Source organism: Syngnathoides biaculeatus, chromosome 5 (genome assembly GCF_019802595.1).
Source record: "Syngnathoides biaculeatus isolate LvHL_M chromosome 5, ASM1980259v1, whole genome shotgun sequence".
Classification (NCBI taxonomy): domain Eukaryota; kingdom Metazoa; phylum Chordata; class Actinopteri; order Syngnathiformes; family Syngnathidae; genus Syngnathoides; species Syngnathoides biaculeatus.
This window is the reverse complement of record NC_084644.1, coordinates 27,799,857-27,812,916: the sequence shown is the minus strand read 5'-3', so window position 1 is coordinate 27,812,916 and position 13,060 is coordinate 27,799,857. Positions and strand designations below refer to the sequence as shown.

General features: G+C 39.9%; 1 protein-coding gene across 1 annotated transcript; it reads right to left on the bottom strand.

The window, feature by feature from the left end:
* Positions 1–740: 740 nt before the first annotated feature.
* psmc4 (proteasome 26S subunit, ATPase 4) lies at positions 741–11,537 on the bottom strand. Its single transcript, XM_061820978.1, has 11 exons — positions 11,417–11,537; positions 10,346–10,444; positions 9,487–9,673; positions 9,039–9,185; positions 7,370–7,479; positions 7,179–7,272; positions 5,737–5,904; positions 4,902–4,978; positions 3,274–3,442; positions 2,101–2,156; positions 741–2,011 (listed from the first exon to the last, which is right to left on the bottom strand). Exons 1-11 carry the CDS (start codon positions 11,447–11,449, stop codon positions 1,898–1,900), a joined length of 1,254 nt encoding a protein of 417 aa, XP_061676962.1. The 5' UTR covers positions 11,450–11,537; the 3' UTR covers positions 741–1,897.
* Positions 11,538–13,060: the final 1,523 nt, after the last annotated feature.

Genomic DNA, 13,060 nt, shown 5'->3' with positions numbered 1-13,060 from the left:
GAATAACCTTGTGGATGAGTAAAGTACCTATCACCGTGGGAAAAGAAACGTGTATATTTAAGTGCATTCAAATGTAAATAGAGGTTTGGGATTCCAAATTTGTAGAAAAGTGGGAAAATCAGGTTTATTGGGTGTTTCCGTGTTAAGATCAAGGGAAGTGTAAACGCGGGTATCGTAAAGTTTGAAACGTAAGGAAAGTTAATAAATCAACTATAACTTGTTTTGTCTACCATACAATATATGTTGAGGTCTTTTGGGTCAGATTTCAGACATATAAGTCCATTGTGTTTTACTTATGTATTGACACACTGCTATTCCGTGAACGCATCATTTCATCCTATGACCATGTGTCAACCGGTTTAAAACTACGTTTTAAAGTATGTTTACCAGACAAAAACACCATTGGTCATTGAACATACCACTTTGGTCCCATAAATCTTCACATACTATTGGTATGGTATATTAATGTCAAGATTTTAGGTATGATTATTGGCACTGACAACCTTAAAACTCATTCACTGGCATTGACAGCTGTATACGTAAATATGCATTTTAAGTGGAAGGGCGAATAGTAATTTTTTTCTTCCTTTTTTTCAATGTCTATTATGGTTTACTTATCAGACATTTCTGAACACTAGTTCCTTCAGCATGTCAACATTTGGGGTTGATTACTGTATGACAAGCCTTGAGTAGTTCTTTCAAGTGTCAATTATTATTTACAAACACGCTAGGTACCTATATCATGCAACTTTAATCACATTTATTGTTCAATGTCCTGTCACTGTGTCAACATTTGGGGAGGATTTCTTACCGATGACAACTCCACGCATCAATTACTTCATGGACATGGACAAATATAGTTCATTCAACTTTGATCCCACTCTTTGACCCAGGTCCTATAACCACGTGTCAACATTTAGCCAGGATTTTGGATTATTAGTGAGGATAAGCAGTGTAGAAAATGATGGATGGGAGTATTACTGAGGCTGCACAGTAGCTCACTGGTTATCCCAGCTGCCTCACAGTTCAGTTTGTGGATTCAAATTCAGGCTCCTGTCTTTCTGCTTTGCGTTTGCATGATCTCCATATCCCTGTGTGGGTTTTCTCAGGGTACTCTGGTTTCCTCCTGCATTCTAAAACTGTCTTGGTGGGTAGAGGTTGGCAGAAATGTACTACATGAAGATAGTATACACAGACACACACACACACACACACACGTTTCAATCTCTTCTAAAAAGGGGATTGGTAACAAATAAATGCTTGGTAATATCATAACATTATCAAAAGTGAAAACAATTTACAGTTTCAGTCTTTTGGAAAGAGATGTGACGTCGATGCACTTGATTTGCTTTTCCAGACCTCAAAACGGTGGTGAGTCAGAGCCAGCCCTCGAGCCATGAGTTTGACATGTGCCGTAGTTCCTTGATTCCATCATTGAAACCACTTGCAAAATCCATTCATCCACATTCAAGGTAGATATTTTTTTAAGTCTTCAACATATAACCCATGATACAACTGTATAACTATATTGAACTTTTTTCCCCATTTTACAATGAGTGAATACACTGCACTGTATATTCAAACTTACACAAAACTATTGCCCAACAAATTAAATCAGAGAACATCTAATACATTTTATGGAAAACATTTTTAATGAATAGTTAAGTCATATGTTTGTATATAGGTGCAAACCTAACTATTAGTACAGCCTGATTTTTTTTTTTTTTGTAACCACAAGAGAGCCTGTACAGAAAAAAAACGTAAAAAAAAAAAACAAAAAAAAAAAACAGAACACGTACTTGGGCAAAGGCTTATTATCAGGCCTTGTGCAACAGTGACTTTGTAATGTAATTTAAATGAAACATGGTTGCTACAGAAACAGACTTTTCTACCCTCTCTACTTGTAGAACTCATGCTCCTGCTCATCCTTTTTGATCACGGTCTTGTAGGCTTTCTCAAAGTCTTTGGCCAAGACGATGTAACGGTTCTCACGGACGGCCAGCATGCCCGCCTTAAGATGGTGAACAAAGAAATCAATATTATTGATTTTGTGTCCGAGTCAAAATTTACCAATATTGATCAGCTTAGCGGGCCGCTCACTTCTTGGCAAATAGAGTTGATGTCGGCTCCTGATATCTTGTCTGGTCGGGCCACGTCTGCAGAACCAGTTAAGAGGCTTAACAATTTGTTTACACAACAGGGCGTGTCAATATTTATGAGGGATTGGATTTCCTTCCATTAGCAGTTTAAGTTATTGTAAAGTGTGCCTAATCCCTATACTTTTAACACCATCCCATTCATTGAACCAAATCCTATCACCACGTGTCAACATTGTTGGGTGGATTTCTTTAATAAGTTTAAATGAGTAAGTTTTGTTTAAAAATGTGTCTGTCCTTTACTTGAACATTTACAAACACCATAATGTACCAAGAATGAACTATGTCAATCCCATTCATGGACCTATCCCCAAGTGTCAACATTTGTGCCCTTAATGACTCTCCGTAGTGTTTTATGGTTCAAAAATATCATTGTCAAAATGTCTGTCTATTGGCAGCATGGAGGACAACTGGTCAGAGCATCTGCCTCACAGTTCTGTGGACCCGGGTTCAAATCCCGGCCCTGCCTGTGTGGAGTTTGCATGTTCTCCCGGTGCCTGGGCGGGTTTTTTCCGGGCACTCCGGTTTCCTCCTAACGTGCCAAAAACATGCATTTATTGGAGACTCTAAATTGCTTGCAGGTTTGAATGTGAGTGCCAATGGTTACCCGATGAAAGCTGGGATAGGCTCCAGCACTCCCCCGATCAGTGTGAGGATAAACGGCTCGGAAAATGGATGGCTAGATGGCTGTCTAATGTCATACTAGAGCAGCTCCAACTGACGGAGACAAATTCCTTGTATGTTTTTGACATACTTGGCAAATAAAGAGGATTTTGATTCATTTGTGGTGGATTTCTACCAGTGCCAACTCTAAATTAGTTGATTTTCTTGCTTTTAAGTGTGGCTGCTACAGAACAACCGGACCCTTTCCTGTGTCACAACAAGTGCCACTGCCTGTTATGATGTTGGCACATCTCTGCCCTTTCTAAAATGAACTGCGGACTTTTGCAGTATCTCGCCAATGTAGACGTTTTAAACTCCTCTGTTTAGTTTGACTTTTGAGGCATAGTTTTCCCTAAAAATGCCTTATTCCTCCCAACAAAATTACCACTTTTAAAATAAACAACAAATTTGATCAGGAAAAATGACATGTGTACAAACAAGATAAAAAGGATACAGTCCTCCAGATCCACTTCCTCAGAGAGGTTCATTTTGCTGGTGATGGTGGAGAAGATGAGACGCTTCTGCCGGCGGTCAGGGAGCGGGAACTCGATCTTTCGGTCCAGGCGGCCGGGACGCAACAGGGCCGGATCCAGCGTGTCCGCTCTGTTGGTGGCCATGATTACCTGGGATAGTAAGTAAGTCCAATATTAGACAACAGAGCACTTGACGTTGTGTGTTTTAGTCCCATTTATTTAAGACGAGGGAGGAAAGACGGCCAAGACGATGACTGCTTCGTTAGCAGGTGACCAATATATTACTTGTTTTTAAAAGGTAGCTGCTTAATTGACTTGATATGAACATTTTATTGTGACCAAAGGACTTTGATTTGCATGTCATGCATTTGAGTGGACACATTTGTCAAATCAGATGAAAGAAAGTGAACATGTAGGCTGCTACATTAACTTCTTGTGTTCGCCGCAGCTAATGTGTAACTTGTGACTAAAAGTCTTAATTTTTAAGTCTGGCTGACTTCATTTGATGAATGAGCTTTCAGTTCATGCTAGCTTTTCTAGTAAATAATTTGCAAAATGGTGTGAAAAATCATAAACAATACTTTTATATGGGGCTGGTACACTGATGCTCAATATAAGTGGTCTTCTAAGAGGAAGCAGATTAGGAGTGCTCACTATAAAAACTGTCCTGCAAATAATCAAAATAAGTGAAGCCTGTGCTTTTTTTTCTTTTTAATTTTAAATTTTATTCACCTGTTTTTTCTCACACTGCTTATTCAATCCAGCGCCTATTCTTTCCTTTCGTATTTTGAATTTTCCATCATAACTGCAGACAATATTGTTCCGAGGAGGCGTTTTGTAACCTGAATTTTTCGTTACTAGAGACATTCGTAAATAAAGGTACCAATGTATGTTCGAACTTGAAGGTTCCACTGTACATTATCTGCCCTGCTATATTTTGTGCATCTGAGACACACTTCGCACATCAAAGGAGATCCCAGTGATGATGTGATCAGATTGAGAAATCTCCAACACACACGCTTTTTAAGTAAACATACATTTTAATTGCTTTATGTTAAATGGATTAAAATGCATCATATCACTCTGCCCCATAATATCTTTTTGTAGACCGAGGTTTGCTTCTTAGGTACATCAGGTGTCAAGTCATTGTATTAAGATTAGTCTGATTAATTGGAAAGAGATACTAAAATCAAAATGTAACAGGAGAGTTCTGGCATGTGAGTGTTTTGACTCTCATTGAACATGAGTTTGAAAGTGATTGATTGATTTTGAATATCCATCGCCATATCCACAAGTTATAAGACTGCACACACTCGGGAACCAAATCATTTCAGTTGCTTATTTTTACTTCCCTGCTCAAAAATTATTATTATTATTTATCCAGATTTTAGTTTTGAGCAGCACGAAAACCTTGCATTGGAACAGGAGTGTATACAGTTTTTATACCCACTGTCGTAATGTCCTCTATACGTTTGAATGATAAAAGATATTAATGAGCGCAGCATAATGATGTGGACACAAGACGGCAAAGATGGTGCAGCCAAAGGGTAATTAGTTAAAACCTTCTTCAGACAGTGTGCGTGTGGAATGGGGGCAGTATTTGGCTCACCTTGACATTGACGTTTTGGTCAAAACCGTCCATTTGATTAAGCAGTTCCAGTAATATTCTCTGAACTTCTCGGTCAGCTGTAGAAGGAAAGTTACACAATGAGGATTTAGTTTTTGATTTTTTTTTTTAATAGACCGCAACTACGAGGCCGCAGAGAGGGACCAGTCCGTGGGCCATTTCAGGGTTCTACACTAACTTTTACATTGGTTACATCACCACATAATTTGGTCTCACCCTTTTTATTCCTAAAAAGAAGAGAAATTGTACTTCAAATTATGGCAAAAAAAAAATACTGAATTGTTAAAAAAATGCATATCTGATCCAAAATGTCTGGAATGCGTAACACCAGCCAAAATTCCCGTTTTAAGATGACAGAAGTAGTATAATTTGGTTTTTTAGAATTAAGAAACGAGAGCGTGCAGGTGGAGAACAGTGACTAAAGCAGTAAAAAAAACTTTCAACCACCATGTATCGTGAGACTAGGTTGATGGAGAATTAAAACATCCACTCGTAAAAGTGCGCCAAAAAAAAAAAAAAAAGTTTTATATGCGAACATTTAAGTTACAGCCTTGAGCCCTGTATTCGGTATTGGAACACAGGGAAAGTGTAAGAAAAAATATTTTACTGATCATGAGTCGGTAATGTTTTACTTTTGAAAATCAAGTGACTGCTGGTCCCTCGGTACAGTGTTCCCGGGTTCCCTCTTTTTTTTTTAAGCGGCCATCTAATAGATTTTTACATATGGTAATGCCATTTAAAGGGTCTACGGCCCAAAAAAATGGTGGAGACGCTACATTAAAAGTGACAATCGCAGTTGATGATTGCGTCATTATACCTCCGGTCTGTGCGTCAAATCGCTTGGTGGCGATGGCGTCGATCTCATCGATGAAGATGATTGCGGGTGCATTCTCCTTGGCCAGGCGGAAAACATCACGCACCATGCGGGGGCCCTCACCCAAATATTTCTGCACAAACTCCGAACCCACCACACGGATGAACGCCGCTGTTGGGGCAGCAAGAGGGTAGAATTAATGCTGTGACTACAAAAACAAAACAAAAACACCATCATCTGTCATTTATCCAACTATTCATGCTTCTTAGTTCCATTATATTGCAGATTTTGATCACAGTTGTTTCTCTATTTTTATGTGCAGTTTATACATTATTTTTATGTCATCCATGCCTCTTTATGTAAATGCAAGACAACATAACTAAGGTGTATTTAAACGGCATTTCTATTTCACGAAGTTATCATATTGCGGAGGTGGATTGGAATTTAACCCCCCAAATGGATGGGAATGCATTCATTCATTCATTCTGTTACGCTTATCCTTACTCGGGTCACGGATGTGCTGGAGCCGATAAAAATAATTACTTTATGAATGGATATTATATAAACAAGTACTTTACTGTATGAACAGATAAGCAGCTGATGGAAAAAAAATGGTTTCACACAAAAGGTCGATGAACTTAACTGAACTCTGGAAACAGAATTTTCTGAAATTCACAATTTTTAGTTTAAACTTTGGGTAATGAGTATTTACTGAAAAGGGAGAATACTAAAAAAAATGGTAAGGTACAGTAACTTAAACTGTCAGACAAATGAGGAAAAATGTGGGCTTATTGACATACAGTACTCACCCTTTGTTTGTCAATACTGAATTGAAGTACCTTACTTGAGTTGAAGTGGATGTGAATGGCCCAGTTTGACTGGGTTTACCTTGTACCAAGCCTATGTGCTTAGCCAGCGACGGCCAGCCCACAAACTGTTGACAGGATGGTGTATCACTTGCTTGTGCTTCGATCAAGATGACTAGCTAAACTCCACTTCAAGTCTGATTTGCGGTTATATACTTCATTTTAGCGCCGTGCGGCGACCTGGCTGTCCACTGTGGGTTGGCCAGGCTTGTCTTTAACCAACGATTTTGTGGCTCGCGGCTGCTCTGCACCTCGCATGTGAAAGCTGGTGAGCCTGTCCACCCAGCCCGCACCAAGCGGCGGCGCCTTAATTCCTCACTGGAAAAACTCAAGTGAACTAACTGCCCCTCAGAAATGGTGAGAGGTAAACATAAAATAGTACAATGACAAATTGTACGTTTGATGGTTTTCCAGCGCATGTACACCTTGGGCAATCGGTTACTGTATTACTTGAGTGTTTTAAATGTATTTTTTTAACAGACACTTATACTGGACGAGTCTTGTGGATGCTGGATGACTTTAAGTCATGGGTGTTACTCAAATATAATAATAATGAGTGATTATCATGTGCACAGACACCTGTTGTGTGGTGTGCCACAGCCTTGGCCAACATGGTCTTGCCGCATCCTGGAGGTCCGTACATGAGTACTCCTCTGGGAGGGTCAATGCCAATCTGTGCATGAAAGAAAATATTCGGTTGGCTTCTCTACGTTGTAATAAAATATGAGACTTGTCAGGTACGCGTTTGTGCACGCGTGCATGTGATGTACCTGCTTGTAAAGCTCAAAGTGCGTGAGTGGAAGCTCCACAGCCTCTCTGACTTCCTGTTTCTGGATGTCCATGCCTCCAATGTCAGCATACATCACGTCAGGTTTTTGGTCTATTGGCACAAAGGACAAAATTAGCCACCCGTTCCCATAGGAGCTGATCACCTGAAGCCAGGTGGCTGATTTTATTTTGATAGGTTTTTACTTCCTCGAGGAGAAGAGTGCTTATAGCCACGTGACTGGTTTAAATCGGAATAATTTGTTGTTGATGACGACCTGCAGCCAGATACCTCGTTTTAATTTGCCAGGTTTGCACTTCCTGTTGGAATGGCCTGTGGTTAGATATATTTTGGTAGGGTTATACTTTTTGTTGGCGATGATCACTTTTATCAACATTTTTTTTTTAAATTTGTAGTTGTTGAAGATGATCAGTACCCCAGGAAAAGCTTTTCTTTCTCAAGTACACTTGACTTTTGTAATGATCTTCTGACTGGACTCGCCCCAAAAAGCATTAAATTGCAGCTCATTCGGAATGCTGCAGCTTGGGTTCCGACGAGAACAAGGAGGTCAGAGCAAATTACTTCAATTCTCAAGTGTTTACACTGGCTCACAGTTAGTTTTAGAATCAACTTTAATGTTCTGCAACTGGTCTTTATTAAATAGTTGAGGCCCTGAATATGTGTAATACTAATGGAATCCAAACCCAGTTGGGCTCTGAGATCGAGAGACTAAGGTCAAATACTGGAGCACAGAGTCCAAAGTAATCATGGTGAAGTAGCATGAAGCATGGCCTTATGCTGCACATAAATGGAATAAGTTGCCAACAGAAGTGATGTCAGCACCAAGTGTGAATGTTTTTAAATAAGTCTTCTTTTTTCCCCTCATGCTTTTTAGTGCATTTCTCCTTTTAAATGACGTTTATTGCACTGTATGCCGTTTTTATTGCCTTGTTTTTTCAGTTTTAAATGTTTGTAAGCATTTAAAAAAAATACTTTTAATTTTGTAAAGCGCATTCATTGAGTTTGACTTTTGGATGAATTGCACTGTATAATTAAATTTGCTTTACTTCAGTAAGTTTCTCCTACCAATTGCATGCAATCGTTTTATTTCAATAGAACCCTACTCCCTGACGGAGACCATTACTTGGTGCCATGTGGCTGGTTTTAATATGGTAGGTTTCTACATCCTGTTTAGAAGGGTTCAGCCTCCTCTTAGACATTACCACTTGTGGCAACATCTTTTTTATTTTGTCATGTTTCTACTTCCAGTTGGCGATGATTGCTTTCATCAGGCGGCTGACTATTTCGACAGGTTTCAACTTGCTCTTGGAGATTACTTTTAGCCATCAAACAACTATAAATATGGCAGTATTATGCCGATTGCTTCTAGTCAGGCTGCTGGTTTTATTTTGTGAGCTTTCCAAATCCAGTTTATTTTTCTCCCATTCCCACAGATCGGTCACTCTCTGCCGGAGCCAGTACAGCCAAATTTTCTGGGAATAACTTCCATTTCTATGTTTTATGACTGGTATGTTGCATACAAGCCCAAGCAGGTTTTGACACTTGACATTTAAGTGACGATGTGGACTCCCATGTTAGCTTTTGGCTAGCTGGTCAACATCTTCAAGATACACACCATAGTGACTTGGGTGGAAATTATATGGTTACAATACCTGAGGTGAGCATCATGATGCTGCTGTCGGCTTCGGGTGGTAGCACATCGACGAGGGCGTTGCTGTGCTTGTGCAGCGCCACAGAGGCGTTGGGCTTTAGAAGCTCCCGGTCGATGGTGCTCAGGATGCGCACATAGTAATTGGACCCTGAGAAAGTAATTCAAGTTAAAAAGTGAAAGTGGCCCTCAAAAGATGTTTGATGTGATAAAGAATTCATATAGTTGTTTGCATCAGCGGTAACAATTTAAAACATCTTGCTTTGCAATCAAAAATGATGTACATAATTCACTTTTCTTTTTTTAGCAAATGGGGCTGTTATCAAAATCTTACTGCCTGTGCTTTTGTTTCAGCCAGGAAAAGTCCTTCCAAAAAGTGTCACTGTAGTGTGTACTTTCCATTTTCTTTTTCAATTCTCCCTATACGCAAAGATCGCTTCTGTGCGTTATACCTGTAGTGGAGCCAACGATGGCCGTGTTTTGGTCGACAGCCTCCAGGAACTGTCCGATAACAAGCGGGATGCTCTGTATCCTTTTCACCTCCTCCTGGGCATGGAGGAACTCCTTCTTCAGGTTCTTCTGCTCATCCTTGATGTACTCCTCCTGCACCTCCAGGAACTCCAGTTCCTGCTGCAGCTTCTGCAACCGCACAAGAAAGAGGTGATTATTTTACATTTGCTTACATATCGTTTATTTTCTAGCTAAACAATTTGTTACAGAGTCAATTCTGACCAACGCAACGTCCTCCTTGTAATAATTGTCTATACCAACTTATAAACAAATAAGTCTTCTCAAAATGTATCGATAGCTTGTCTGATGCCTTTGAGATTCCCCCACGAAACCTCAAAAGAGGTGCATTTTTCTGCATTAATCTGTGCATACGTAGTGGAAACACGGACAGTTCTCTGGATTGGTTCAACCTACTGAAACACTGTTAGCACTGTCCCATTTGAAAAACTAAACATTTTAAACACACACATCTAGGTCATGTACAGTTTTACAGTTTCATGATTCCCAGTCCAGTATCACCGCTACGGTTCAGTGACATGAGAGTACCTGGAAAAAAAGAAAAACATGCAGGCGCTGGGGGAACATGCAAACTTCAAACAGATGAAGCCAGATTTGAACCCAGGTCCTCGAAACTGTGAGGCTGATATGCTAACTAGTCACCAAGCGTGCCACCCCTGATTGGATCCATGTCACTTCAAATGCACGTGCAAACTAGAAAAATCGAGCATAAACCTTTATTCAGAGTTTGCCTTTTGGACTGGCAGAGAAAAACAGCCTAGGAGGTATAATTGCATGCCTGACCTTGTATCTGCTGTAAAGGTCCTCCAGGTCCTCGGGTTCTGGTGCCAGGAAGGACAGACCGGTCTGTGGTCGGGAGCTTAAGATTGCCGGCATTTCCTCCTGTAAATTAAAAATATGCACTTAACCTCAGAAGGGTTCTGTCATAGGTAAATTGGAGCGTATTCCAGATGAGTTGGGGAAGAAGTGCGTCACTAAGCAATAACAGGGCCAAGAGCCAAACCCGAATTTTATAAACTGAGATGTGCTAACCACTATCCACTCTCAAGCTATTCATGAACTTTTATGTTCATTTAATAATAAGTGTTTCCAAACAGTTTGACGACGAGACAATGACTTTACAAGAAAACGGCAATTTTTTTTCCAAACATTGTATGTAAAGACAAAAATATTTTTTGCTGTTGTTTCTCTCGAAGTTGATAAAAACCTTCTGGGGGAAATATTCCCCGTGCATTAAGTTTATGGGTATCCGGAAAAATAAGCGAAATTCCTGAGGTGGAGGACAATATTGAGCAAAATGAATATTGTAATTTGTTTTTTCTGTTAGCAATGGGGGGAAGGCAATCATTAAATTTTAGGCCATATGAACAATCCCTATCAACTACAGTACTGACTAACTACAGAACGACAGGAAGAATTTTGTGTTAAAATAATATTTTTGTCAAACTAACGGGAGAAAAACAGGAGTTTAGCTAGTCACATCTGATCGCAACACAGATTTGACAGCCTGGAAATTCAACTAATCCAAAATGTTCGATTTATTAACCTACAAATAAGGTTGTACTGGATTACATCAAATTGTAAACATGATATTCCCGTCACTACAATAACGTAGAGTGGTCTAATAACACCAAGCTAAAGTTAGCTGCTAACTATCGTGACACAGTGATCGCACAGAATGAATTGGCAGCTTTACGTTTTCGACATTGTAAACGGGTTATAAGGATATGCAGACAGACAGTTTGCAAATACAAATGTACATCAACGACTAAACATTTCAACTTGGATAATAAAGCCATCGAAGCTAGGTCAATGTCACAATAATACAAGGAAAAAAATGTGGCGAATTCATACCGGGCTCTTTTCAACAGCCATGTTATCGTCCATGTTGGATTCTGCCACTGGACTGGCGTCGTGACGTAAAAAAATGGCTTTTGGGTAATGTAGTGTACAAACTTTCACGAAACATGCAATGATTGGTTAAATATAATTTTATCACTAGAGGATTAAAAAAAAATAAAACATGTTTTTACCAGTCGAGAGACGTTTACATTCGGAACAAATGTATCACAAATTTATTTACGATTTCAATATTTATTCATTCATCTTACGTTCCGCCTATCCTCACAAGGGTCGCAAGTGCAGGAGTCGGGATACACTGAACTGGTTGCCAGCCAACCGCAGAGATCATAAGTATTGATAAAATAATCAAATGTTGGACTCCCTCCAGTGTGAGGTTTTTTTATAATCCCTTCATAAAGATAAGAGGTACGGAAAATGGAAGATGGATTTAAAAAAAAACTATGCCTGATCGTAGAATTAGACATTACACTTCTTTACTACCCTCTAGCCTCCATTTCGTGTAATTGCACACGGGACGTGTTTGTGTGCGTTTCGGTCTAAATTTAGTGTGGGGGGGGGGGGCGTTCAACTGAAGAAAAAATGAAACGGGAAGTGACAAGACAGAAAGAGAGAGCGAGAGAGAGAGAGACAGACAGACAGACAGACAGACAGAAAGAAAGAATGAAAGACACTTCATTAATCCAAAGGAAAATTCAAACATTTTGGATCAGAAAAATAATTTGAAAAATCAAGTAGGTAGGAACATAATTATGCAAGCATAAAACACATTGCATAAATATTAGGGTAGGGATTTAAAGGTGCAAAATTAGAAAAGAATAAATACGCATTGAGAGTCCTTCAAAGTTACTGGAAGATGCAACAGGAAAAAAATATTTAGTAAAAATGCAACAAGCAAAACAAAAATACGTGGATGTCGGGGGAGGCTCATCATGCTTGGCGCATCCAAATCCCTGTTGCTGTGACAACGCCCTGATACCTCTCCATTCTCCTCTTCCTCCTCCCCTTCCAGTGCATCACATCACCCCCACTGACCTGCCCCCCCTCCCCAAAGACAGATCAGCACGGCATCCCTCCAGTAAACGGACACATCACGTCTGCTCGCGAGACATCCAAATTCTTCACGTTCTCGACTCCCCAGCGTCCGAGGGAGGATGTGAACATGGCTCTCCTCGTGGCTCCACTACAGATCTTCAATCTTTATTTTCATTTTCAATCCCTCTGATGTTGCACCCTGTGGCTGCTGAGAGGGGACATCCGGCATGAGAGCGATGCGCATGGGACGCGGCCACTTCTGGATTACTGCAAGCGACAGTTTTGCTTTACAAAAGAGGATCTATTGACGGCAAAGGTCATTTATTAGATTTAAAAAAAAACAAAAAAACATTTAAACCGCATTTGATCGTCTTGGAGAGAAACTTCCAGAACACTTTCAGGTTGGTTTTGGGTTATCCGGAACCTCCTCTGATGCTGAAGTAAACACCAGCTAATTTTTGGGTGTAAATTTTCAAATTCACTGGCTGATTTTCTGTGTGCGTATGAAACTTTCCCTTCATTATTCAGTGAAGAACTCACCATTTTACGGTTTCCCCCCTTTCTTGGATTTTTCCATTTTTTGACATCTTGGTGAATTTTGGG